The sequence below is a fragment of the Sphaerodactylus townsendi genome, linkage group LG06, assembly GCF_021028975.2.
Source record: "Sphaerodactylus townsendi isolate TG3544 linkage group LG06, MPM_Stown_v2.3, whole genome shotgun sequence".
NCBI classification, from domain to species: Eukaryota; Metazoa; Chordata; class Lepidosauria; order Squamata; family Sphaerodactylidae; genus Sphaerodactylus; species Sphaerodactylus townsendi.
Window position 1 is genome coordinate 39,064,329 of NC_059430.1, and position 26,146 is coordinate 39,090,474.

The 26,146-nt window shown below is 43.2% G+C and overlaps 1 protein-coding gene across 1 annotated transcript in view; it reads right to left on the reverse strand.

The window, feature by feature from the left end:
* Positions 1 to 1,032: 1,032 nt before the first annotated feature.
* Positions 1,033 to 26,146, reverse strand: part of SUN2 (Sad1 and UNC84 domain containing 2) — a 32,104-nt gene continuing 6,990 nt past the window's right edge. Inside the window, exons 3-18 of the mRNA XM_048501382.1 lie at positions 20,408 to 20,601; positions 19,199 to 19,333; positions 17,872 to 17,967; positions 16,999 to 17,092; positions 16,097 to 16,167; positions 15,439 to 15,560; positions 13,893 to 14,108; positions 13,355 to 13,432; positions 12,612 to 12,655; positions 11,182 to 11,347; positions 9,800 to 10,015; positions 8,543 to 8,627; positions 6,523 to 6,638; positions 5,800 to 5,967; positions 5,122 to 5,214; positions 1,033 to 4,261 (exon numbers count right to left, since the gene is read on the reverse strand). Coding sequence (XP_048357339.1) covers positions 4,145 to 4,261; positions 5,122 to 5,214; positions 5,800 to 5,967; positions 6,523 to 6,638; positions 8,543 to 8,627; positions 9,800 to 10,015; positions 11,182 to 11,347; positions 12,612 to 12,655; positions 13,355 to 13,432; positions 13,893 to 14,108; positions 15,439 to 15,560; positions 16,097 to 16,167; positions 16,999 to 17,092; positions 17,872 to 17,967; positions 19,199 to 19,333; positions 20,408 to 20,601 — 2,011 coding nt within the window. The 3' untranslated portion in view covers positions 1,033 to 4,144. The remainder of the gene's footprint in view (positions 4,262 to 5,121; positions 5,215 to 5,799; positions 5,968 to 6,522; positions 6,639 to 8,542; positions 8,628 to 9,799; positions 10,016 to 11,181; positions 11,348 to 12,611; positions 12,656 to 13,354; positions 13,433 to 13,892; positions 14,109 to 15,438; positions 15,561 to 16,096; positions 16,168 to 16,998; positions 17,093 to 17,871; positions 17,968 to 19,198; positions 19,334 to 20,407; positions 20,602 to 26,146) is intronic.

Here is a 26,146-nt window from a genome sequence, read left to right on the forward strand (position 1 = left end):
TTTTTATGCGAGAGTGTGCTTCTGGTGCTGGGAAAAGATACATTTGTTGAAATTCTAAGAAAGGGGTAGATAAAGTGAAATATAGTACAGTAAAAAAAACCCTACTCATTTGGAAGAATAGTTAATATTCATCAAATATGGGAATATTTCCAGTTTATAAATAACATGGTGAACTCAAATGCTTTAAAAATAAGTAGTAAAGGACTGTATGTGTTGAGTTGCTGCTATAACATTTAAAGCTTTTATGACCCATTGACTAGACATTCTACTTCACCTATTATCCCACTACCTAGCTAGTTTAAATGTTCATAAAGTCATCCCTCAGTAAGAGTTCTGCACAACAAAATCTAAGCAGAGCTATGTGTGTGCCAGTAGCATAAAAGCAGCCCTATATCCAGGTAGGTATAGTTCACTGTAATGGCTAGATTTGATTTGTGATGTATGGGAACATTCGTTGTTGCATTTCTGACATGGAATCTTACAGTTATCATAGGCCATAATTGCAAACCATTTCAATCAGTTTTAAGAACAAAATCATGTACTGGCTACATTAGTGCAATTTGATTTCTCTTTGTATACAACCCTTTCATATCAACAGCTGATATGGTAATCACTTTGTAAAATTATAATTTATTATCTCGGATTGTTTTTGTGCATAGACATAAATTACAATCTGTAGATATAAAATGAACAACATTTGCTTTAGCATTTGCAGCAGGCTAGAGAGTGAAATGCAAATTGACATTTCCTACACTGTAAATAACTTTCATATGAGAAGCAAGTCAGGCCCTGCAAAGCTCATGTCTGTCTAATGACATGCCTGGCTATTAATGGTGCATTTTCTTGGAGGTGCTTTGATGGTTTGAATATTACAGTGTCAAAAAGCTGAGGGATGTTCATTGTTGCACATGTCTGCTGATGAGGCAACGAGACATGCTTTCCCTAGCACAATTAAGGACTAATTGCTCCTCATTTTTAATCCCTCTTTGGTGTTTTAGGAAGATTAAAGTGTGACTGAACACACATTTCAGATATAATTAAGCAAAGATTTAATTATAGATCCAAAGTACAGTTGCTAGGCCAAGTCAATTAACTTGGAATTTTAACGTTCTGATCATATATAGGCACCCTTACAGGCATCTCTTCATTTCCCCCCAAGACGAATTGCGCTTTTCTGTCTTCTACAACAAATAAGCAGTATGTTGAAAATCAGTGCTTCACATTCCTTTCTTTTGGAGAATACAAAGAGCTGAATTGTAACTCAAACATTCTTTCAGATATGATAAACAAAGCTCCATATATATATAAATATATTAAAAGGTACCTCTTCCCTAATGCACAGACATGAAACAAAATCTTTTCATGAGCAAACTGTATATTCTACCTTTTTTGGTGAGCTGCTGTAAGCCTCTAATTTGCCCAGAGCTGCAGTCATAGGGCTGGTTCTATTAATCCTTGACCACTTCTGTCATACAATGAAAGTGAGAAGGGGCTAGGGAAAGGATAGCTTACGTTACAGAAAACTTATGTTACAGAAGTGTCACTTGTGCCCTCTTAGGGGATACCCGAACAGTCAGCTACAAGGAGGTATGATTGCCTTCCCTATGTGCACCATAAGGAAAAGTAACTTTCAGACTGGGTCTTTGCTGTCATGCTTCATGTAATAATCAAAGCGATTTGCTGCCGGCTAAAGCACACGAGGCATCATGCTTAATGTAGTAATCAAAGCATTCTAAATATAGATTTGCTGCAGACCAAAAGCACATGAGCCAGTATCTTTTCAGCCCCAGCTGCGATCCCCTCTTCAATATAGCAAATAATATTTTCTGACTCTAACCTTGACATGAACAAGGGCCCAGTCTGTTGAAAGATGTGCATTGCTGATCATTTAAAAAAGAAAATTAGGCCTAACAAGAAGATGTATATTAAAATTGCCAGCAAATAAAAACTAGTCCAGAAGAGAAAAAAATGTTTACTTCCGGTTGTGTTCAGTTTTCTGACTTGCAGGGTGTTTTTCAGTGATCAAGTCTACTCTTCCATCACTGGGATGCTTTTAGGAGTGACGATGTCTGTATATCCCTTGCTCTATATTTACAAAGTCTAGTAATACTAATTCAGCCTATATCTACCTTATGTATTCGTGCTATTACTCTACCACTATATCACACTATCTGCACCAGCTAAGCACTACTCAAGTTTTTAATACTATTCTATATATACCCTTGAGCAAAGTCCTTTACCCTCACAACCCTAGAACACTGCAGTGGTGAGACGTACAAAACACTGTTGATTCCCCATTGCTCGGGGGGGGGGGGGGGGCTTGAGCTGCTTTTCATAGTCACTACAACTTTAAGCCCATCAATTTCCCCTTGATATACAAGCATAAACTGATTTCTCTGCTCCCACAGCTGTGCAATGTGCACGAGTAGGCAGAATCTAAAGTAGTATACAGCACTGAGAAAGTGGCTAAATGGTTTCAAAGAACAGAAACCAAGGAACTGCCGAAGCTCAAAATTTCAGCAACATGCCCGTCCCTCACTGTTTTGTGAGAAGCCTTAGAATGAAGGCACTAAGTCATGAGGTATCCATACTGGGAGAGCTGTTCCCCCAGAATACAGCTCTCGACAGACAGCCATTTACCAAGAGACAAGATACCAGAGAACCTGATCTGATCTGCCCAGGCTAATCCAGTCTTGGCCCTGATAAGTACTTGGCTAGGAGATTAAAGGCAAGGGGTGCCATTTTTTAACATTCTACCCCCTGTAGTTTAAGACTAGCACAGCAATGGGGAAAAGGTTCTAAGCCAAGTCTGTTCCCTGCTTTACAGGCAGTTTATACACAGGGGCCCCCTCCCCACTGCTGTAACTCACTACTTTGAAACTAAATTCACTCATTTGGTTGCATGTGTAGTAAAGGTTTTCCCGACTATATAACAGGACAATGCACCTGACCATATGCTCGCTAGAGAAAGCATGCCATTTTCCATGTGGTCAATGGAAATTTATGCAAACATGGTCTCTATGCAAAGGAAGAGCCTGAAGCTTGGTTAATATATTGCATTTAGCTAGTGCAACCGTCAACATGTTGTCAGACAGTGACTCTTTAGCCCTTAGGAGATTAGACATAAATGAAATAAACATATATTTGACATGTTGCACAGCCCGTGCTGAAACAGCCTCTGGGTTAAAACATGCTACATTGAAATGCAGGGTGGCATAGTTTTAATTGTAAGTATGATCAGTGCTTAGCCCTGGAACCGTCTGTGGAACAAATGAAAAAGAAAGGAGCTTGGCTGTGAAGTTGCATGGAATGCCTTCCCTCACCCCTGAACAACAGCAATCAGCCTCAATTTATCTGGGATCACGGAGACATTCTTCCAAGGGGGTGCCAGCCGCAGCTTTTCTTTCCAATGTTTCAAAAGAGAAAGTCAACACTGAAGTATGAGAATGAGTCTTGACACTAGTCTGCCCTGTCAGGAATAGGAGGTTCATAATAGTCAACATTTCATTTCTCTCCTTTCCCTTTGAAACCAGACTTTTCATGTCCTTCAAAAGTGTAGCGTCCTTTAAATAAGTGCATATTTCCTCCTGCCCAACTGCTTGTTCCTATTGTACAGTGCTATAGGCCCTCCTGTCATTTACACCAAGCCAGCTTCTATAAAGGAGGCAAAAACAGCAACAACCCCCAGGAATGGGAGAGCAACAGCCTAGAAGCTGCGTATTGTCAAGCGAGACGGTTTTCCTAAGATAAAGCTGCTGAATGTTATATTTAGGTATGCAGGGCTAGATCTACAAGGGGATCATGACAGAACTTTCCAAAAGAAAACTTGGAAAGCAATTTTTTTTTGTGGGGAGGAGTGTGAGGCAAATATGAACTGCATAGGCTTTTCTTTTTTAAAAAAAGAACAACATTTTAAAAAGCAGCTTATAAAAGACCAAATTGAGCTATCTTCTCCCTCTGCATACTGAGAGAACAGATTGACCACAAGGTGGCTGTCGAGTGACCTCTCCCCACATGCGAGCAACACAGCAAAAAAAAAGTGCTGTCCAACCCCCGCTTCTCTCCTTTCCGGCACTGCTTTTGTCACTCTTGAGGCGAAGAACTTGAGGTAGCCAGCTAGCACGGGTGTGGCAGCAGGGAGGGGTTAAGAGACTGGATCTCCGTGTACCCGGAAGCGATAGATGCAGGTATACTCAGGGTGGCCCCAGTTACTAAGAACTCTCAGTTCCACCAGCTGGAAGGCTGCACTCTTATCTTCATCCTGAAGACAGAAAGGTGTAAAAAGTGACACATACCATTGCCTAAGAAACAGAGAGGCCTCCCTCATCTGTGGAAGCAGAAGAAACAGTGGATGGGCAAGATTGATGTAGGAGCATAGCATGGCCTGGTTTTCTCCAAAGTCAATGTTGCACTAGCTGTGAAGTTGCCTGCCCAACCAGAAGCAGGGAGAAATTTAATTCACATACGTATTTGTGAAATCCAGTGTGGTGTAGCAAATTAGGACTTGCATATTTCACAAAGGCTCATGGGTATTTTGTTGAAATGATCCCCATAACTTGAAAACATAGTTCAAGGCACTGACCTTGGAGATCAGGAATGTGGCCCCATCCCCCTGCTTTTAGCAGGCCCAGTCCTGCCTTGGACAATCTTTTCAAGTTATTTTTGACATGCTCACCATAACTTGAAATGATAGTTCTAGGCAGAACTAGGCCTGCTAAAAGTAATGGGCTGAGGCCACGTCCTAGATCTCCAGGCAGACCAGGGGGTGGGGGTATGCACAACTCTGCAGGTGGGCGGGGCCAGGGGCTCCTGGGGGGCACCTGGAGGAGGCTTTGTCTCCAGGTGCCGTTTGGACTCGGCACACCTCTGCACCCAGGCACAAGCATTCAAGGCTTCTGGGTCAATGAAGTTTAGCAAACAGACATGTAATTTACTGGTTTTGCCAGTGGGTGGGCTGGCTGGTTTTTCTACCACAGCCCACTTAAATGACCAGCCCTGTGGCCCTTACCTTAGAGGCCAATGAGCACCACTTGGCTATTGTGTGGTACCGCCACCCTATGGGATCTGCAGTGCCCCCCTTACCCCCTGCATTTCATATCTGCTTCTTGTCCTCTTTCCTACCTGCAAATGGAATGTTTGGATGGGATCCCCATCATGGTCATACATAAATGTGCCAAGGAGGATGCCCTCTTGCTGTCCTTCTTCTTGTAAACCCTGTAGAAACAAAGGTAGGAGAGAGGGAGACAAGGGCCATGGGAGAAGAGAGCAACCACAGGGTTGGGGGTGAGGGGTGAGGGGGAAGGATGCAAGTGTAGTTAAATGCCACTCCTGTAGCTGCATGCTGAAACACACACAGAGAGAGGTAGAGAGAGCAGTAAAGGGACAAGAGGGATATAGGAACAGCAAGGAGGGGAAAAGCTGATAGTTACAAATATTTAACCCTCGTCCTCCTCAAAAATGGGGCCAGTGAAGGAATCTCACTAGGTATTCTTGAACTACAGGCTTAGTGCTCATTCTCTCTCAACCAGAAGAATTGTAGTCCTGCAAAAGGGGCAGAGAATGCTCACTTGCCTCACCAAATTACAAATCCCAGGATGGGTGTGTGTGGAGTGTGGAGTATAATCTAGATCAGCGCAAAACACAGAATGTGTGTTGTAGACACAAAAGCCTGGTGGCTCTTGCTAATTCCTTATCTCACAAGTGTTTTCCCTTCATTAATTGTCCTCGTCCAAGGAAAAATAAGACATTGTCCAGTGTGCCTGGTTTTAACTTGCCCCGCTACATGCAAAGATTACTTACGAAGACTGCAAAATCCTTGGGGGCGCTGGGAATGGTTCCTTTGGGCGAGAGGGATCTGGGGATATGTTCCAGTGTTACGGCCGTGGGATGGATCTCACTTGAAAGGCGGACGACGGCAAAGCCTTGGGAGCCTTGGAATGCCCAGCAGTTCCCAGGGTTGACATCTGGCTGTAGGGTGGGGTAGACAAAAAAGAAACACATTTCACGATTCTTAGGTAACAGTAGGATACTGAAAAGACTGAAAAGAGAAAAAGAGGGTGAAGAGGGCTATCACTTCTGCCGATATGGCATGCTTGCACTCACTGAATCCTGAATATTACTAGAACTAGTGGGTCAAAATAAACCCAAACTAGTCCACCTGTTGAATTAAAGATCCTCAAAACATTGAGGAGGCAAAAGTTAGACTCTGTCTACTCTTTAATTGGCAATTCGCCCCTTTCAGTGAGTGCAGTAGGGAGCTAGCAAAGCTTGGACTGAAAGAGATGACACGTCTTCTTGGAAGATGTGACCACCATATTGTTGATATCCTATTCCGTTGTTCAGTGAGCCACTCTCTCATGCTCTATTTTCTGAGCCTAAGATATCTTACAATATTATGTGTGCAAAGATAGAACAGGATAACCCCCCCATGTATACTGACCCTCTTCTTGGTTTTGTAAAATGTAAAGGAAGAACAGAGTAACTGGAGGCAGCACAGGAAAAGGCCTCTGTGTTGACTCTTACCTGCAGAATGACCCGTGGAGATTGAGAATGGTACCACAGGGGTATCCCAAATAGACTCAGCAATGCTGTTTTGGTCTCATAGGTTTCTGAGCACCGAGTGCTGATAACACTGGCCCCTGTAGTCGGAAGATAAATGAAGTCAAATTACATAATGTTGCCCTCTGATCAAAGAATAAAGGAGGGGACACACAAACCATCCCACAGGATTAAAAATCTGCTAAAAGAATCCTTTAAAAAAGGCAATCTGAGATGTTTCCACAGCAAGGTGATTTTCTGTGGTCTTCTGGCTGCTGATGCCATTCTGTTGGGAAATCACCCTTACTGCAACAGAGATTCCAGACAGCCCAAGGAAATCAGTTCTTCCTGATTTTAGTGGTGGTTTCCCTTTCACACCTGATTTACACTGAAGCCCCCTCCCCCCTAATACATTTTCACATGATCCCTCAGACTCCTCACCTATCCAAATTTATATTTTTAGGAGCATGGGTGATGCAGTTCTGCACAGAAACAACAGAATATCTTTTAAAAATAGTTTTAAAAATCCTCTATGTATGTGTAGTTACCTCTGATTATCCTCTCCCCTCTGTCTAAAAGGCAGACAATTCTCTTTTATCCCAGTAACTGTTAACCAGGACTGGCCCTTTGCAATCATCAACAAATGAAAAGAGTAAGTGATGAGTAACTAATTAGCTCTTCAATTGCAACTGCCCCTTCCTGCAACTGCTCCTTTCCTGTCAGACACAAGAAACTGCTGCTTTTAATAGTGTCCTCCCTGGGAAATACTGTTTTTCCCAACAGGTTTAAAATAAAACAGATTTTTTTGGGTGGGGGTGAGGGGATGGAATAATACATTGTGAACAGTCTGGGTACAAATAGAGGACAGTGTCATGTGGAAACATGAAAAAACCCACACTGCCCACATGGCTGAAATGTGGAAAATCCCTGGTGCGGAAGCAGTCCAGGGAAGACTGAATTGTGCCTTGCACTCAAATTTGTACACTTAATCTTGGTTAGACAAATTGTAAAAATCTTTCTTTGAAGATTTTTGTGTTTTCGGTTTCAAATGTATAGAGTTGTTTGTATTCTATCGTATTTGAATGATGTTTAAAATTATTATGTATTTTACTGATATTTAAATTGTTCCATATATCTTGCTATTTTGTATGTTATATTGCTTGATACTGTAATTCCTATATTTTGATTTATAGTTGTTGATGTTTGCTATTCTATATTGTTATAGCTTTTTGCTGTTGCTCTTTTTGTTCGCCGCCCTGAGCCCTTTGGGGGAGGGCGGGATATAAATTAAATATGAAATGAAATGTTCAAACTGGTGGAAGGGAGTGATTAAACATCCAGAGACAACAGGATATGGAGAGGGGGAAAGACCTGCCTTTGGATTTTTTGTTGTAGTTGAAATTTCCTAAGACGACTCAGGTTATTTTTTGAGGGTTAGAAATTCTTTCGTTTGTATTACAAAACAAAACCTGGTTCTCAGGCTCTCCTCCCTCAATTCCCTCTCACAGCATGGAAATGCTTCAATAGATCAACAGGCCTCCCTGCCACATGCATAACCTGATCAGTCCATTTTGATCTGGAATCTTCTTTCCGGAAAAAAAAACTTATTGTCAAAGACCAGTATTTTCCAAAACAGAGGGGATTGTTGACAAAGTCTTGAAGTTCGGCCGATATGGCTAAATTTAACTAATATAATACAGTCAAAGAACAACTGCAGTTCTAGGAAACCTTTACAGTAGGGTTTGCCATTCTTTCACTGAATATTAGCCATACATGGGATCAGGCTGAAACGCTCGCCCAATACCGGAAATGCTGGAGAGAACTTGTTGCCCAATATGCTACTTAGCATGATGGATTTGATTATGATGATGAGTCATAATACATACATCCCTACAGATCACTTTTGTGTGTCTGATACTGAATGAGTCTTGCTGTCCTTTGTATTTGTAGATAATTTCAAATGTGTTTTATAATAACCTTTTAAAAATCTCCCTGGTTTCCATACCTCCAGATTCAAGGGCATAATCAACCATTCCAACGCGATCCTCACTGTAGCGTTTCAGAGCCTGGTTCACAATGTAGTGCACTTGCTGAAACAAAATGACAGAGCTTGCAAAGATAAGCACCGCAGACCCCTGAAACATGACTTTCTACTTAAAGGTTTCTTCATGCAAATGACAAACTGTATTTTACCCAAATGAAGATGCAGTGGGACGGCTGCAAGAGTCACCTGGTGAGGCCCTGCGAGCCTTCCCACCAATCTGAGGCAGGCTCGATCATCGTGTTTTTGAAAAGCAACCCCTGCGCATGTGTCAGTGCAGGCACAGATTTCAGAAAAACAAAGGCAGCCTCAAAGAAAATGGGAAGTTGCCATTTTAAAAATGCAAGCATGGTCATGCACACAATCGGAGCTACACTCAGAGCAGCAGAAGCAGCGGGAGCTAATTTTTAGGGAAACAAAATATGCCCAAGGCTACCTAGGTACATTTACTAAACAAAGACCATCCAACAGCTGTAGCATAACATTCCCCATATAGGGCACTCTAACTCACTCCTGGGCAAGTGTGGGTGGTATTTGAAGGGAGGAGTTTTCCAGGTATGGTTGGGCTCTGGAGACAGGATGAACCTGAGAATGCCAGGACTGAGTAAATCCGTCCAGCCATGCACTACTCCACTGAGAAATGAGGCAGAAAGGAGGAGGCAGAGAAAATACCTCCTTTAGAGTGGGGTGATTTACATGATCTTGGATAGAAGGCCTAAGTATTACACTGGTGACAACAATAATTAAGTGGTTCAAAGGGGGTGGGTGAGGGAAGTTGTGAACTGAGGAGAGTGCTTTTTGCAAGCTTTACAACAGGAAAGGGGAACACAGTAATTCTTTTCTCTTCCCCTCATCTGGGGATTGCCTGAAGTAAATCCTATTACTCTGTGGGGAGAGTTGCCACCACAGTTTCCTGGAAATGAGGCAAGGCAGGGTTAATTGTGATCCATATGAGCTGTTCCTTTCAGAGTTAATAATGGTTCATACGAGGATGCAAGGAAGTTTTCATGACATTCATGACATGAAATCATGACATTTCAAGGCAGGAAACCAGCCACACTTGACGCAAAACAATTTCATTAGTGTACAAGACAATAAGTGGCAGGAGAAACCAACCCAACAGTCTCGATTTATGTACGCAAGAGCACCTCCCGCATGAACGCTATTCTCCATATAAATCCAGCAGATGATACTTGGAACAGATAGCATGCAGATCCTCACCTCTGGTGTGACTCCTGTGACTCCATCCATTTGGAGTGCTACCCCAATGTCCTGTGCAGACAGCCGTTGGTCCTCGGAGACTTTGGCCAGGATCTTGTGCTCCAGTTTGTGGAGCTGTTCCTGTAGTTCCTCATGCTGCAGGAATATACCAGCCCCGCCATCCTGCCTAGATTGGGCCAAGAATTGGCTAAGCCATGCAGGGAACTGGATTTCCACCTAAAACCATCGAAGAGAGGAATAGGTTTGCTGAAGACATTTCCACCACCACAGACCAGATCTCTTATGAGAGCATGCAAATTGGCCACAGGGAACAGGAAATGTCACTTCAAATTCATCCGCTGTGTATATGGGCCATGATAGATAGGGTCTGAAGACTCACAGTGTTTGGGGCTATCGTGTTGTCTGCAGGTAAAGTGGCCCAGGTGACCTCCATTTGGGAAAACTGTGGCTTTGATTTTGACACTGAAATATTATTTTCCTATAAATTGAGATGAATGTGCCATAATCTGATTTACAACCTCTGTGACCATTGTAGAGTAAGAGCTCACTTGTTTTTACGATTTATGTTCTGTATCTGAATTTCTTCCATCTTTCCAAATAAATATTTTTGGTTCACTTTAAATATGTTTTGGCTTCGAATGAAGGAACTGCATCTCTGCCTGATCATGTACATTCAAAACCATGTTGTGAGTGTGACTTGGAAATGACCAAAATAAGTTTTGCCGCTGCATGGATGCTACTGGAAAGTGAGTAATCAGGGTGATTATATCCACTTGTCAGGATTTCCCATCTTTCCCAAACCTGCTTTGCTATGATATTTCCCTGACCACATGAGTGGTCAGTGAGAAATATCAGTGAGATTTCCCTGACCACATTGGTATCACTTTCCCAGACCCCACAATAGTCATCCCCTACCCCCGAATCTTTTTAAAGATTTTCTTTAAAAATTAGTAATGGACATATCAATATAATAGTATGTCAATATGTTTATTACTGATTTTTAAAAGCCAAAAAAATGTCCACACTCTGAGTGGAAGGGAGGGAAACATCCACTGCAGTGACAGGGGAAGCCCACCATGTAGAAGCCCCACTGCTGTTGCATCAGTAGCCACGGCAACAATGAGGAAGTGTAGCCAGGAAGCACCACAGTGTATAAGAAATGTAGGAATCATCCTTATGGCGCCAGAAAGTGACCTGTGTGTCTGAATGCAAGAAAGATTCAAGCGATCCAACTTGATGACAATGTATGCAACTCCAATCCCTACAGCAACAAGGGAAGAGCAATCTGCAGATTGTGGAGGTGTCTGGTAGGACCACACCAGGGATCAAACCACAAGGACAGACAATAGGAAAAAACAACAACACTGGAGCAGCAAACTCACCTCCTCTTGCACTCTCTTGATCCGTTCTGGAATAGACTCCACATGTCTTGCCAAGGTCTTCTGATCTGTGGCAAAGGCTGCAAATTCCTTCTTCAGGCCAGCCAGTTGTGCCTCCAACATACCCATTTCCTTTTGGAGGTTGCCTTTTAGGCTTTGTTGTGTAGAGCTTGAAAAGCAAAACAGAAAGACCAATGATGCCCTTGATGTGCAATTGAGGCAGAAAGCACCCAATAACTTCCTTCCAATCACTTGGTCCAAAAGCAGGGCTGGCTACAGAGAAGGTCCACCAGCAAGTTTTTTAAAGTATCTATGATGGTAATTTTGTTTAACTGAACTGTACAGTCAAAGCAGCATAGCTTATCTGTATCATCTCTACACAAATATAGGTCCTAATATTCTGCACAGAATGTGGAATACTGAGAAATGCAGATTCATCTTATGATTTCTAGCCCTCATAGTTGTTGAGAACAATTATGGGGTAGCCAATGAGTACAGATCTTTATTTGCTCTTGCTATAAAAATAGGTTGCCTTCTCCGCCAGTTCCATAACATTCTATTGAGCATGCTGAACACAATATGAATGGTTCCACAGAATATGGCACATAATGGCAACCCCAATACATACTATTGACAAGTTTGAAAAGCAAATGCAGTGCAGATTTTTTTTTCCATTTGAGTAATGAATCATGGGTTAGACCCACAGATCCATTCCGCTAGTAGAGGCACTTCCCTCTGGCAGAAAAAAAGTTTCTTTTGATGAGAGACAGCATCTCTTCTGTCAGGGAGGGCTTCTTCTGCCATACAAACCTGCCTCAACAGTCTAAACTGATCCATAGGTTCCTACCCCATGTTAAACTTATTATTACCAAACAAGATAAATTATCTTAGGTAGTGATTCTCAAAATGGCATCTCGCCCACTGCTGTGTTTCCAGGCACTCACACAGATGATTGTAAAGGGATTGATTCTCTGGAGTGTGATATGTTTGGCCCCATTGTGAAGAAAGAAAGAAAAGGAATGGTGAAGGAAAAAGAGAGGGAACTGCTGACTTCACGTGCAGACAGAAACATGATTGTGGCAGCCATTTTGTAGAGGCACCCACTATCCTTTCTCAATGTTCTAAACAAGACAAAGACACCTGGGGATCCATATAGTGTAATACTGCAGATTATATTTGGCATTTTATCATCTTATGTTTTGTATGATGCATATATTTTGCAAACTATTTTTAAAAGCTATAAAATATGTGAATAGTGTTGATTTTAGATGCCCAGCTTCACAAGTCTATTCTGTAAATGTATGGCTTTGTTTTCAAAGAACAATGTTGGCTTGAAATAACAGTCTCAGCACACTACACACATTCCCACCAAAGCCACGTACAAAAGACTGGAAATGCTCGATTGCAGCTATTGCTAGTGACGCTCAAATTACCTTTGCCACTGTGAACTCATCTGGACCATCCGAGTCTCCGTATCCTGGGGTAAGAGAAGGGAAACAGAGCAAAGTATGATTGATAGTACAGAAGAGAACAAAAGAGTACAAAAGCAGACAAACTACCATCATGTGTATTCCTAAAATGTGGAATGTAGCAAACCATAGCTGGCTCTTCAGAAATCAATTCTTGCTGGATTATTTATTTATTAGCCCATTGAAGTATTTTGTATATCAGAACACTTTCTTCTATCTGGATTATTCTGGAAACACATGACGGATCATATACATGCAAGAAGTGTTAGGCTTATTATACCTGATTGACAGACCTGAATTCAAATGTCAGATCAGCTAAGGGGTTATAGAAGAGAGATGGGCAACTCACTCTTTCCCAGCCTTTCATTTGTAAAAACCCAGACAACTATATACAATTTTATTAAGGGGAAAAAACTCTTCTCAATCCAAGAAATTAAATAACTAGACCAACAGTTCTAGGAAAAGGTGTGAAAATTCTGAGCCATTTGTCCAAGTTGTTGAAAGTTTGTATTTTGGCTCTGCAACTGAAATACAACTTAAATTTTGTTATAAATGTGTAGAAAATATAAAGGGGGAAAATGTAAAGATAGAGTTGTGTTAAACATCGGGCAAAGTATTCCTGCCACAAAGTGCAGCTCAAAAGTGTAACCTGCCAACCCCAAAGATCACAGCATTTGGACACTTCTAAAACCAGAGTCAAGTGTTACCTTGGAAGCCTGAGAGACTTTCTCCAAGAGACTGTCAAAATCTTTTTGCACCTGGGACTGGAAAGCATCCAACTCACTCTGCAGTGAAAAGCAAACAATGAGAACCAGCACAGAGATGACAACTTTTCATAAACTACTAGAACTGCAAAGATACTGGAGACCTACAGCTGACATAACCAAGTACTAAATAAGTGACTATCAGTTCCATAGCAAACTGAACAAGTATTTACATACGGTATTTACAGTTGATAACCCTTTCACAAGTTTTGATCCATTTTTAGAAAGACTGTAGAGAACACGAACACCATCTTTATTTTAGAACATTATGCCCTGCCTTTCTAAATAGAATAAAGGTTTAAGGTGCCAAACAAAAGAAAAATTTAAAAATAGGGCAAATAAAATAGCTATTTTAAATGACATTAACGATCATTAGCAGCATCTGGAAATGAAGCATTGGAGAAGAGTTTAACTAAGTGCACAGCCTTGCAATCTATTTCTTCTGCCTCCTCAGTCCCCAGATCCTCTGCAGCTGCCCTACCTGGAGATGAAGATCCGTCTCTCTGCGGAAATCCTCTCTCATGGCTGTTTCTCGCCTTTTCACCAGCCCATCCAGAAGAACCAAGATCTCCTCTTGCGGCAGAGCCGCTCCTGGTGAGGTTGCTCCTTTTTGCAGTTCCAGCACTGACGCAGCATCCTCCAGGGTTTCAAAACGCTTCTCCAGGGCCTGAAGCCGGGATAAAACCCGCTGCTGTGCCTTTTCATCCAGGGGTAGTAAAAGAGAAATAGAAAAATCTAGGTTCAGAAAGCTACTTTAGTCACATCCAAGAGTGAATACTGTTGTGTAGCCTGGGTGGGGTTGCCCTTGGAGGTTGTTCAGAAGCCACAAAGCAGGATACTGTGTCCTGGATTGCTGGAGAAGAACAGGTGGCAGGGAACACACGAATGCTATCCTGCATCACTTGTGCTGACTTTGTTCATTTTCAAGCACTATTTAAGGTGAGAAGGATTACCTTTCATGCCTTTTACAGCTTTGAATCACTGTATATTTGGGGACGTGGGGGAAGTTTCTCCCAAATGTTGTAATACATGCTGAAGCATCTCCTCAAGGAGGAAGACAGGGAGAAGGGAGAGCAGGGCCTTTTCTCAGTTGCTGAAAACCTCTCCAAAGCGGCCCAGCAGAGCTCTCATCTCTTACAAGTGAGCTGTAACAATTTTGTATGGTGGACCATTTACTTTATTTTTGTAACTCTGAAAGTTTATCCAGGCCCTTTCTCACCATATTCAGCCAGCCTCTGGCTAGAACAGGCTGTTAAAGTTTGAGGTCCACTGGTGTAACACAAGTGAAACAGACAGGGCTCTTACAATCTAAATTTTGATAGCAAAGGAATATAAGAAAGACAGGAAGTGGCCATGGTAACAAAGTAAGCAACAATATATTCCAGTGGACTCCACCTGCTGGAGCACACATTAGTAGAGTAAAAACAGGGATTTGGTAGTATGATCACCCAACCCACATTTGCGCATCTTACTTCAGGGTTTTAGGGAGGGCAGAGGGCTGCAGCTGTTCTTCATGGTTCTCTTTGCATTAGAAAACAAATACCAGCTATAACAGGCAGCCCTTCCCAAGTCTTTGCAGCTGTTTGGCAACTGTGTTTAGAATCTTTTATTTTTGGGGTTTTCTGATGGAGAGCGGGTGAAGTGGATAAACAACTGTAAAAATGAATGCATATGTATTACTTTTATGGCAACGTGAAAGGTGGCCGGGCCACCTGATATGTATGATACATATTAGAACATAAAGGCTGGTACACAAGTCACAAAGCAAAGTGCACAACATGGGCAAAGAAGACCTGTTGTGACGCTCCTTAAAAGACTATGTCTGTTCTTTCCCTGGATTACAGCTCAGTACCAGTCAACACCAAGCAATTAACCATATGGGCCTCCAGGTGTGGCACAACTGGAAACTATTAGAAGAGCAATTCCCTATTGTTGATCTCTATTTCTGGATGATCTGGGGAGATGGGCAAATGGGAATGCTGCCATTGTACACATATGTGCATCTCAGAGATCCATCTCACACTCACCTCATAGAGTGCTTTCAAATCTCCAGCTTCATACACATTCTTGGAAACAGGAGGGGGAAATTTTTCAGTGCCCCCCCAAAACATGGAAGGATGAAGCCCAAAAGGGTAAAAATACCAAACGCCTAACACCAGAGAAAGAAAGAAAAATCTGGTTAAAGGTAACTGGGAAAAGTACAATAGAGTCCATAAAAGTCAGTAGGAAGATTTACATACTTAATATCATAGTACTGGCTTTCCATGCCACCATTTAAAACGACTGACTCTAAGGAAAGAAGTACTTCCTTTTCCCCTACACCTAATTAAATTGAATTGCGGATTTGATTGTAAGTTGTGGTGATGTCCATTAGCTGATGGGATTTTAAAAGATTACGCAAATTCATGGAGGGTCTGGCCAACAAAAGTGATTAGCTGTGGTCGTAAGATTCAACCTGCGTGCAGAATAACTTGATTTTGTTACTAGATGCAGCAAACAGCAGGGGGAAATGAACACCACCATGCCCTACGTTTGTTTGGCCACTGCATGAGAAAGAGCAACACTCAACTGACTGAGTCAGCAGCGAAATGAATATTCATCACCTTTTTCCTTCTTCTAAGGACCACATGATAGTTTTGCAGGCAGTCACTGACTGTGCAGGCAAAGGATGCCTAAGAAACTTACCAAAACCCATAGCAGTCAATAGCAGCAGCAGCAGGAGCAGCAAGAAAAGCCTCTTCAAGACCGGATAGCTCCTGGCACCAAACAACAAGAGAGGGGAATTACCATCAATGTGATTCTCCCAGAGACTCCAGATGTCTGAGATGCTCATGGTTTTCCAGTTTGCTCCCCTTTCCTTGCATTGTCCACTTAACACACCATGTGTGGTGACACCATTGTAATCGCCTCATGGAGGAAGCAGAGAACAACGCACAGCACAGATCGGACACAGTGTGGCCTAAAGCTCACTGGATCTATGTTATGTCAAAGGCTTTCATGGCCAGATTCAACTGGTTCTGGTGGGTTTTCCGGGCTGTGTGGCCGTGGTCTGGTGGATCTTGTTCCTAACGTTTCGCCTGCATCTGTGGCTGGCATCTTCAGAGGTGTATCACAGGCGAAACGTTAGGAACAAGATCAACCAGACCATGGCCACACAGCCCAGAAAGCCCATAACAATCACTGGATCTACTTCCCAGGGTTTCTGTGAGAATACAAGGAGAATCTGAACTCCTTGGATGAAGGGTGGAATAAAAAATGTAACGGATAGGTTGATGGCTGTGATGCTGTATTTAGTGATACAAAGTGAGAGCAAAGAGACTGAGCGCCACTAATGCTTTCTTATTTTCTCGACCACTCTTGGGTCTCCTTCCTAGTGGGTTGTGTGTGGTGGTAGGTAATAGCAGACAGCCTGCATGCAGATGAAAGGTATGACTGGTGCGGATCACAGGATCTGGTATGAATTGTGAAAAGCCCAGGTTTCCCAGTTCTGCTTTGCTGATTGGTTTTACCTTATTCACCTGTTCAGGGGCATTTCCATATCCTGTGCCACCCCAAATACTGTGTTGCAAATTCTCTTCTGCACTGACCTTGTTAAGACAAAGACATCCAGGAGTGAGGCTGCAGTTGTCAGGCGGTACCATGTGGTCCCGATCCACCAATATAACAGCCCAAATAACCGACCTGCAAAACCCACAGGGCAAGAGTAAAACAGTGATGCTGCCCCCTTTTGTCCTCTGCCAGGACACTAATACGCCACCTTCCCTCTATCCCCAAATCTCTCCTTAGCTGGCATTTCTGAACAAAAGCCTTTTTCAGGATTCATTTGTCCATTTCCTTGCAGAGAACAGAACACAGTCTGAAAGAGGCTGCCTCTGACCCACCCAAGGCGCTGGCTCAGGCCATTCATTTGCTAGTTTAGATTTTTAATGACCAGTCTTTTCAACTTCAGGGTAGGCAACACTATTTTTAAATAAGAACCGTATGGCAGCAATTTTCAAACATCGTCCCTTGGAGTCACGGGCTGGATCTTGCAGATCCGTTTCACTAGATGCTGAAGGAAAAGACCACCATTAGCAGAATGGATCTTGAACATGACAAAGCCACTAAAAATTTGGTATTCCTTGAATCAGCTCATTCCAAGGCGGCCCCAGCACCTTCCAGCTTCCTTCATCCTCAGGTTAAACAGCAACACATTTAGGTCAGAGAAATTTGTGGCTTTGAGCATCCTTGAGCTATGGGCCAGCTCAGAAACTCCACAGTTCCCTGGGGCTTTAAATATCAGTGTTGGGAGCTTTTGAACATCCCGTGCCAGAACTGAAAAGATTAGGAGATGCACAGAAAATAGACAAAAAATCAGGGGACTCTGAAAATTCAAGGGACTCTGCTTTTTGGAAACATTTGTGCCCTTAGAACTGCTTTGTTCAACATAAGAACAAAAACACTAACAGTTTTTCAGTTACCTGGTGAAGTAAGCACCAGCCACAGAAAAGAGCCTACTTTAGAGAGTACATTCCTGAATGCAGAACCAGAGGCATTCTGATCTGAGGAAGTATGACCTGCAAGAAACAGAACTGTTAGCCAGGAGATAAGAGTCTCATTTCTTTCCCCTTTTTGGTGTGGAACATAAGGAAAAAGCAGGAGGGACCAAGGGAGCCTTGCCCAAGGAGGCAGAGGGGATAACTAGGATACCAGTACTTAAGTGCTGATTTTGTCTGGGTTTTGTTAATGTCTTGGCTAGCCCAAGAGAGGGCATCACTAATCTATTCCACACTAACTTAATGGTTTTGTGTATACCTTGTTGTTGAAATAATAAAGAGCCAAACTTCACGTTACAGACACTGACACTGTTTTGGAGAAGAATTTGACCATTTAAAAAAACTGGGAGGGCCTGATCGGGCTGATGGTGCAGTGGGAGAAGGTTATCATGTTTCTTCCCCACACCTTTTCAAGTGTCAAAGCAACCTCCGTCCCAGGTGTTTCAGAACTTGAAAAAGACATGGGGGAAACCAGATCACCTGGTCCCAACTGGCCTGATCAGAACTGGGCCTTCAAGACATTTTTAAATGGCCAAATTCTTCCCTAAAATGGTGTCAGCATTCATGGCTCAGATGCTGTATCATCTAGCATGATCTTAAGGCTAATAGGACAATCATTTACTTTTTGCTTCCCTGGGAGTCGTAAAACATGAAGTATTAAATGGATCTGCATGGCCACAGCCTGTCTTTTTCCCTGTGGATTGTTAGTACCCAACCAGGATGAAAGAGAGCATCACAAGTGATGCTGTTTCTCTTTGTTTTGTCCTGATAAAAATTAAAAAGGCCTACTTAACTTAGAATGGCTGACAGTTACCATGTTTATTAACCCCTTACAGAAATTTGTCAGCTTTTCCACTACGGATTCAGCTCTAAGATGAATCTCCTGGAAAAGTGAAGATTCACACATTTTAAAAGCGGCACAGCAGGTTTGGACGCCATGTCACTGTTTTCTATTCTAAGCCAGGCTTTGAAAAAAACACATTGTTCTTTTTTTTAATCCATGGATTCCCAATATGTGCCAAGTCATCAGTATGTTTAATCCAAACTAGCAAAAATACCAGCGGAAAACATGAAGAGGGAGAAATATTGGCTAGTGTAAGCAACGTCAACAACACACACCTCCTCCAGATCAGTTTTGAAATTGTTTCATTTTGGCAAGGGAAGGATGAAAATATATACAACTGTCACTTAATTATTTTTTAAGCAAGGCAGGTTCACAGTGGTTGGCTTCAGGGAAACAGCATTTCTGTACCTGCATAGTCATCCTCAGAGGAGTAGCCTGATGAAGAAGCATAGGTATCATAGGTCTTCCTTTCTGTCAGCCCATTGGTTTTACTGGACTCTGTACCTCCAGTGCCTCTTCTTCTTCTAGCGGAGATTTCCTCGTCTAGCCAGGAAACATGAATTCTCTTTAGGGAGGAACTAGGAGATTCTTATTCACCTCTTTCTCCACAATATGTGTAACTGGATTCAAAAAGCTCAAACACAGTTTAAAGTAATTCAGGAATAGCGCACCCTCTTTCCTCCCCAATGAGCTTCCAAGTTTATAACTGTTTCCGCAGCTTGCTAGAACGCAATCAAATAAATTTGCATTAACAAAATCTCAGTATTTTTGTACAAAGTTACGGATCCAAAAAGCCTCCTTGCATGTGATTCTGTGACCTCGTCACAGATTCTCAAAATACATCCCCCCCTGATATTTTACCAGTTCACCATCCAAACTTTTAAATGCCATCTCAATATATTCAAAGCTGCCCATTTGCATAATGAAGCATCTGAGAGCAGCACCCCCATCCACATATTGTTTGGAGGTGCTACTAGGGCAGGGTCCTCAACCGTTTTCAGATCTGGACACCTTTGAGATTCTGACAGAGAGCGGTGGGCACAATCACAAAGTCGCTGCTGCAGGAGGCAGAGCCGTACACACACCCAGAGAAAGTCCAAGTGCCATATAGGGGTAACTTAAATCACTGGGAAAGCGTGAGAAACAGAACACTGGGTTGGCAGGGGCCACCAATGTAATATGAATTTGCAAGGCTGATCAGATCTTCAGCATCCAGTCAAAAGCCATGTTCAACCCACTTGATGGTGACCAGATAAGGTGTCAAGGGGCATCACGACACCTCTGGGCACCTTGTTGATATCCCTTGTTCGACTGTCTTAATATTTAAGACATTTGTATGCACGTTAATTGCCCCTCTTGTAACTGAACACCCACTTCTTAGGGTTTTGGAAAAGAAGATAAAAAGGCTATCTTTATCACCAAAGGGAATAACGACAATAATTGTGCCTGTAGTGTCATGCTGTAGGCAGGATACTGCATCATTGCAACAGAGAGGACATTATCACATAGGCAGTGGGTCAGCTTTGCAAAAATTGCAGAATAAATAATATACAACTCGGGCCACCCATTGTGTAGGACTTCTGCACAATTTATGCTTGATGGGAGAGGGATACTCACTCCAATAAGAACTGCTGCTCAGCGGCTCATTCAAGACGGCACTGGCCCGGGCAGAAAGCCCCCTGCCATCATTCAGGTAGGACTCGCTAACCATAGACTCACTGTAGTAGGTGGAGTGTGCCGCAGAGTTGGATCCCAAGCTTGGGGCTGGAGAGGGACGCTTTACGCTGTTTGGCTTCCTTCGTAGGCTCCGGCTGTAGAAGTGGGAATTGGAATGAGTTCACATGCTGGTAGGATGATGTACAAGGGAGAAGAAATGAAAACAGGGAAGGGGAAGGCAAAGCAGGCTTCTTCCCAGGACTGTCCACCAGATACAGAAAAAAATGGCACTAACTAATAACAAACCCTTTGAAGCTAGATAGCAGTTTATCTGCTTGTAAGGAGAGATGGGGAGTATTATACTCAAGACAGCGTACGAGATGGGGGCACAGTAATTAGAGGGAGGAACTTGGATCAAAGAGACCCAGGTTCAAATCCCAGCTCCACCATGACACTTTTGGGGCAAACTTGACCTGCTCACTATTTTTTAGCCTGGCCTACTTCACAAGGTCATCGTGATGTTAAAATCATGGCTGGGATGTGGTGGAGGGACACCAGCACAACATACTCTGCTCTGAGCCAAAGTATTAGCTAACAAACAGACAAAAGGGTGGGATAATAAATTGAACTTGTGTGCTGCACTTCCTGTCATGAATATAAGGCAATGCACCGGGGTTACCTCATTTTTACCTCCACCTTCTGAGATATGGTATGTTGAGACAGAACCTAAGATCCACTGTACCCCTGGTTCTCAACTGACAGTGTGAGACATATTCGATGTTTTGGGCATGGAAAGGACTCTGACCCAATCCCTTCCCTGAAATATCTGCTGCTTTGTTCTAGCAATGTCTGCTTGCTGAAACGTATATTATGTTCCCCTTTTTGCATTGCAGAGGCCCAATTAGCCCAGCTTGGCCTGAACTTGCCAAGGGCTGGGGAGCTAAGCAGGGTTCAGCCATGGTCAGTACTTGGATGGGAGACCAGGATTGCTATGCAGAGGAAGGCAATAACTATTTATACATCCACTACTTGCCCCATAGGCCCCTTCCACACAGGCAGAATAAGGCACTTTCAATCCACTTTCACAATTGTTTGAAAGTGGATGTTGCTATTCCACACAGTAAAATCCAGCTGCAAAGAGCATTGAAAGTGGATTGACAGTGCATTGTTCTGCATGTGCGGAAGGGGCCGTAGCTGCTTTGCAGTGGGTTTTTCCCACTGTTTTTTGTTCACACAGGGATTCTTGTGCTGCAAGGAGTCTCTGGCTGAGCTGATTCACCATTTTGCCCACCCCCCGATTCCTTGTCCTTTCTTGGGGATATTGGCTGCCAATTTTTTAGTGCCATCTTTGATCTAGAATTAATTCACTAGACCAAGTAAATTTCATTGTTCTAGCAACAAACCCTAAGAGGGAAATTAACCCCCCCCCCCCCCCGCAGCCCTTTCAGTCCTTCAGAAGTGGTAGCTGGAAGAGCGAGAGAAACTGCCTTTGTGTGAATGGGAAAACGTGGGAAAACCCAAAGAAAGTGAAACACCTGCTGATTCTCTTTGCATTCCCTGCAAAAGGAAAGAAAAGTCACACTTTGAGAGCTTTGGGAAATCGCAGAGATTCTTCGATCTGAGAGTGCGGTGAGTTCCAAAGAGGACTAAGAACTAAGATCCAAAGGGATCTTAGAACTAAGAACCAGATCCAAAACTAAGAGCCAGATCCAAAGGGAATACACGCTCAATGCAAAGGAGACTACAAGTACATAAACGGCCAATGGCAAACCATCACTGCTCATTTCAAGCCTTGAACACCCCAAAGCAGGGATTGCCAAAGGCCACTTCAGTGTTGACAGCACATCTTCCTATTTCTTTCTTGCTGGTGTTGAAATGATGTTCCAGTCCACATACCCTTGCATGCAACAGTGGGCTGCAGACAAGCAATTGTACATGAGTTTACTCAGAGAGAGATGGATCATGTGGGGGTGGGGGGTGGGGAGAAGAGTGTGCTTACACGAGTTTTAAAAGTTCCACAAACACTGTGCTAGCTGCAGCAGCTTCCATTTGCTACAGTGGTGGTGGCTTCCTGTCACATCACTGTATTTTCTGATTAAAAAACAGATGCTCAGACAATTGCAAAGCCCAATGCAGCGACAGGTATTTCTATCTCAGAAACAAATCAACCAGAATTGCTTTTTGCACATATTGTGGCACAATGTTGTGGGTGACACAGAGGCACACCCTTTGATCCTGTAGAGATTCAAGCTCAAAACGGGGTGACATGTTTTAAAACGCAGAAGCAACTATTTCTGCTTAACGTTGCAATCTTGGGGGGGAAAAAGAGACACGTCATCAGCAAGTGGCAAAATCTTTCAGCTGCCTACACATCTCCACCCTGCAGAGGAGATGCACTTGAACAGAGAACACATCACCCACCGTTTCCTCCAGTCTGCTTCCTGCCAGCTTCCGCTGCAGGAGATGTGGGTTCCCAGAACGGTGTCAGTGTCTAGAGGCTGCTCACTGTGAAGCAGGAAGGGAGGACATTTATTTCCCCCGAAGGTTAAGCCATTGCCAGGGGGTTGCCCACTAGCCAGCAAAAACAAGAAAACACATCCTGACTGGCGTTTTTCCCTTTCTGGGCTACTTGCCAGCAAAGCCAAGGGACAAAGGTGTGTTTTTCCTCTCAGCTGTTTTTGTTTTATTTTTAAAAGGTGTACATTTCAAACGAATAGACCATTTTCACACTGGGCTCCATTCCATGCTGATGGGCACTGCCCCAGGCCACCAAGTATTGCTGGGCTCCAATTCCAGACACATCCCAAACTGCTGGGCCCCACCTCAGGTCTCTACTCAGTCTAATATGCTCTGCCCTGGTCCTAAGAGAGCCCTACCCTGAAAGTCTGCCCAGATACTAGAATTTTTCATTTCAAGAGGAGCCTCTAAAGTTAACCAGGCCTGCATTCCCACACTGTTAGATAGTCTGCTATGGATGCTATAGCAGTCACACAGAACTGGATTTTCTTGTGCAGACAAGATAGTCCAGGAGCTATAGTTCAAGATCCACAAATGCAGATGAAGACAAGGCCATTTCTCTTCACATCCCCAATTAAACTGCTAGGCTCCCTTAATGAAGTGATTCTGTTGAAGGAAACAGCAGTCTTTCACAGCTGCTATATGTTATTGCTGAGAAAACGCTTTTTCTTTCCTTCAACTTCCATACCTGCTGCTATCTGTAGAGCTGCATTCAACACAAGTGATACTGACAACCAATGTAAGTGATACAGGCTGCAATCAAAAGAGTACCTCCTTGGGAGTAAGCCTCATTGAATAACACCAGGCTGACTTCCAAGAAGAAAACCTATATATCGTATTGTCGAAGGCTTTCACGGCCGGATTCAACTGGTTGTGGGGGATTTTCTGGGCTGTGTGGCTGTGGTCTGGTAGATCTTGTTCCTAATGTTTCGCCTGCATCTGTGGCTGGCATCTTCAGAGGTGTATCACAAAGAAGGGAAAGTTTAGTGGGGTATATTGTCCATGTCCCAGGGTGGGGAACCAATCAGTAAGTGTTTGGGTGCAACCTGCTATGCAAAGGTGTGGTTGAGTGCATTGTATTGCGGGTGGGGTTATCAGTCCATTTTTAAAGTACTGGTACTAGCCACTGGGTTTACAGCATCTCTGATAGTGCTGTCTATCAGAGATGCAGTAAACCCAATGAAATTGACAAGAAGGGGGGGGGGGAGGACATTGAAAACCAGATGGCCCTGGAGGAGAAGGAAAAGGGGAAGGGGGGTGGACTCTTTATGCAGAAAGCAAGAGAGACTGCTGCCAGCCATCTTCACACCAGTCGCCGTCCCTTCTCCCCATGATCAGAAGACTTTGGAGGGTGCCTGCAGAGGATTCTGAAAATCCAGCATTCTAGCAATAAACCAGACCCCACCCCTGCCAAGACTGGCAGGCAACCTCAGAAGATGCATGGCAATGAAAAAGAAGGCTGTGTGTATGTTTGTTGCGGGGGGGGGGGGGAGATAGCAGATTGACTCAGACAGAATCACTTCAGGGGAGGTTAACCAACCGACCGTAAATAAAAAGATGTGCACACAAAAACCGCACTTTGAGGCAAAGATTGCAAATTGACTGCTTCTCAGCCACACAGTAAATGTTAACTGCCTAAAGGGCCAATGTGCCTATCTTAATCTCAGGGTTTCAAGTTTCAAGAAAGAAGTAGCCCCCCCCCTTTTTTTTTTGCAGAGATATAAAGGGAAAGGCATACCTCCACAAGGAAAGGGGTTAGATTTTTTTTTAAAAAAGTAAACACTGGAAATTTGGAGAACCTGACAGACATGTTATAATATTTTTATAATGATATTCAATTGCTCATGAGCAAAAAGCCCTGCGGGAGACTGGGCATAAAAAATGATACTAATGCAGACAGCACTTTTCCATTAGGTGTTTTTTAGCGGTGGAACCTGTTTATGGAATGCCATTCCCTTTGAGGCTCAACTGGAATCTACGATGCTTGGTGTTTTTTTTGGTTGACAGAACAAAACTTGTCTGTTTACCCACATGGTTAATTATGCAGTTGATTTTTTAAACACGTTCAGCCTGGAACCTGTTATTTTAACAGACAGTCATTATTTTTATTACTACTATTTATTGAATTTATATGCTGCTCCTCCTCTGGTGGGCACAGAGGGGCTTCCAGCATAATGATCAATACAATTAAATTTAATCAATTAAAATAAAAAACCATATAAAACAATTTATAAATAACCCCAGATGATGACAAATACATCATGAGGCAATCACTCAATATAATGCAGATAAAATTAGGTGGAAATAGGGTGGCATGGGGGGAGGGGGAGGCCAGATGTGACAACCATAGCTGCCTCAACCATACACCTGGTAGAGGAGCTCTGACTTGTAGGCCCTGCAGAACTGTAATAGATCTAGCAGCAGAGGCGTTCCTCCCATTGGGCAAAGTGGGCAGTTGCCCTGGGCGCAGCCTTGGGGGGGGGCGTAGGTTCGTTTATGGGATTTTTTGTATTTTCAGTGTTTTTTCCATTTGCGGCCTGTAGGGCGCAGTTTCTAAGCTAGCAGCACCAAAATTTCAGGGATTCTTCATAAGACTCTCCTGATGATATCACCCAGGTTTGGTGAGGTTTGGTTTAGGGAGTCCAAAGTTATGGACTCCCAAAGGGAGTGCCCCCATCCTCCATTGTTTCCAATGGGAGCTAATAGGAGATGAGGGCTACATCTTTGAGGGTCCATAACGTTGGACCCCCTGAACCAAACTTCACCAAACCTGGGTGGTATCATCAGTAGGGTCTCCTGAAGATACTCTGAAATTTTTGTGCTGCTATCTTAATAATTGCATCCCTGGCAGCAGGCACCCCCTAAATTTCCCCAGATTCTCCTTTTAAATCTACCCCCTTCCTGCCAATGCTTGTTTTATTTCTTTCTTTTATTCTCTCAATGCCTAATAAAGGTTATTATTATTATTAAATCCATCCCCTTTGGCATAGATTTAAAGGGAGAATCTGAGGTCCCCGGTTTAAACATTGAAAGTGATGCTGTTTCAGGGTGGGGGAGAATCCACCCCAAAAAGAGCATCACTTTCAATGTCGTATAAACTGGGGACCCCAGATTCTCCCTTTAAGGTGGATTTAAAAGGAGAATCTGGGCTCCCTAGTTTAAACACCATTGAAAATAATGCTG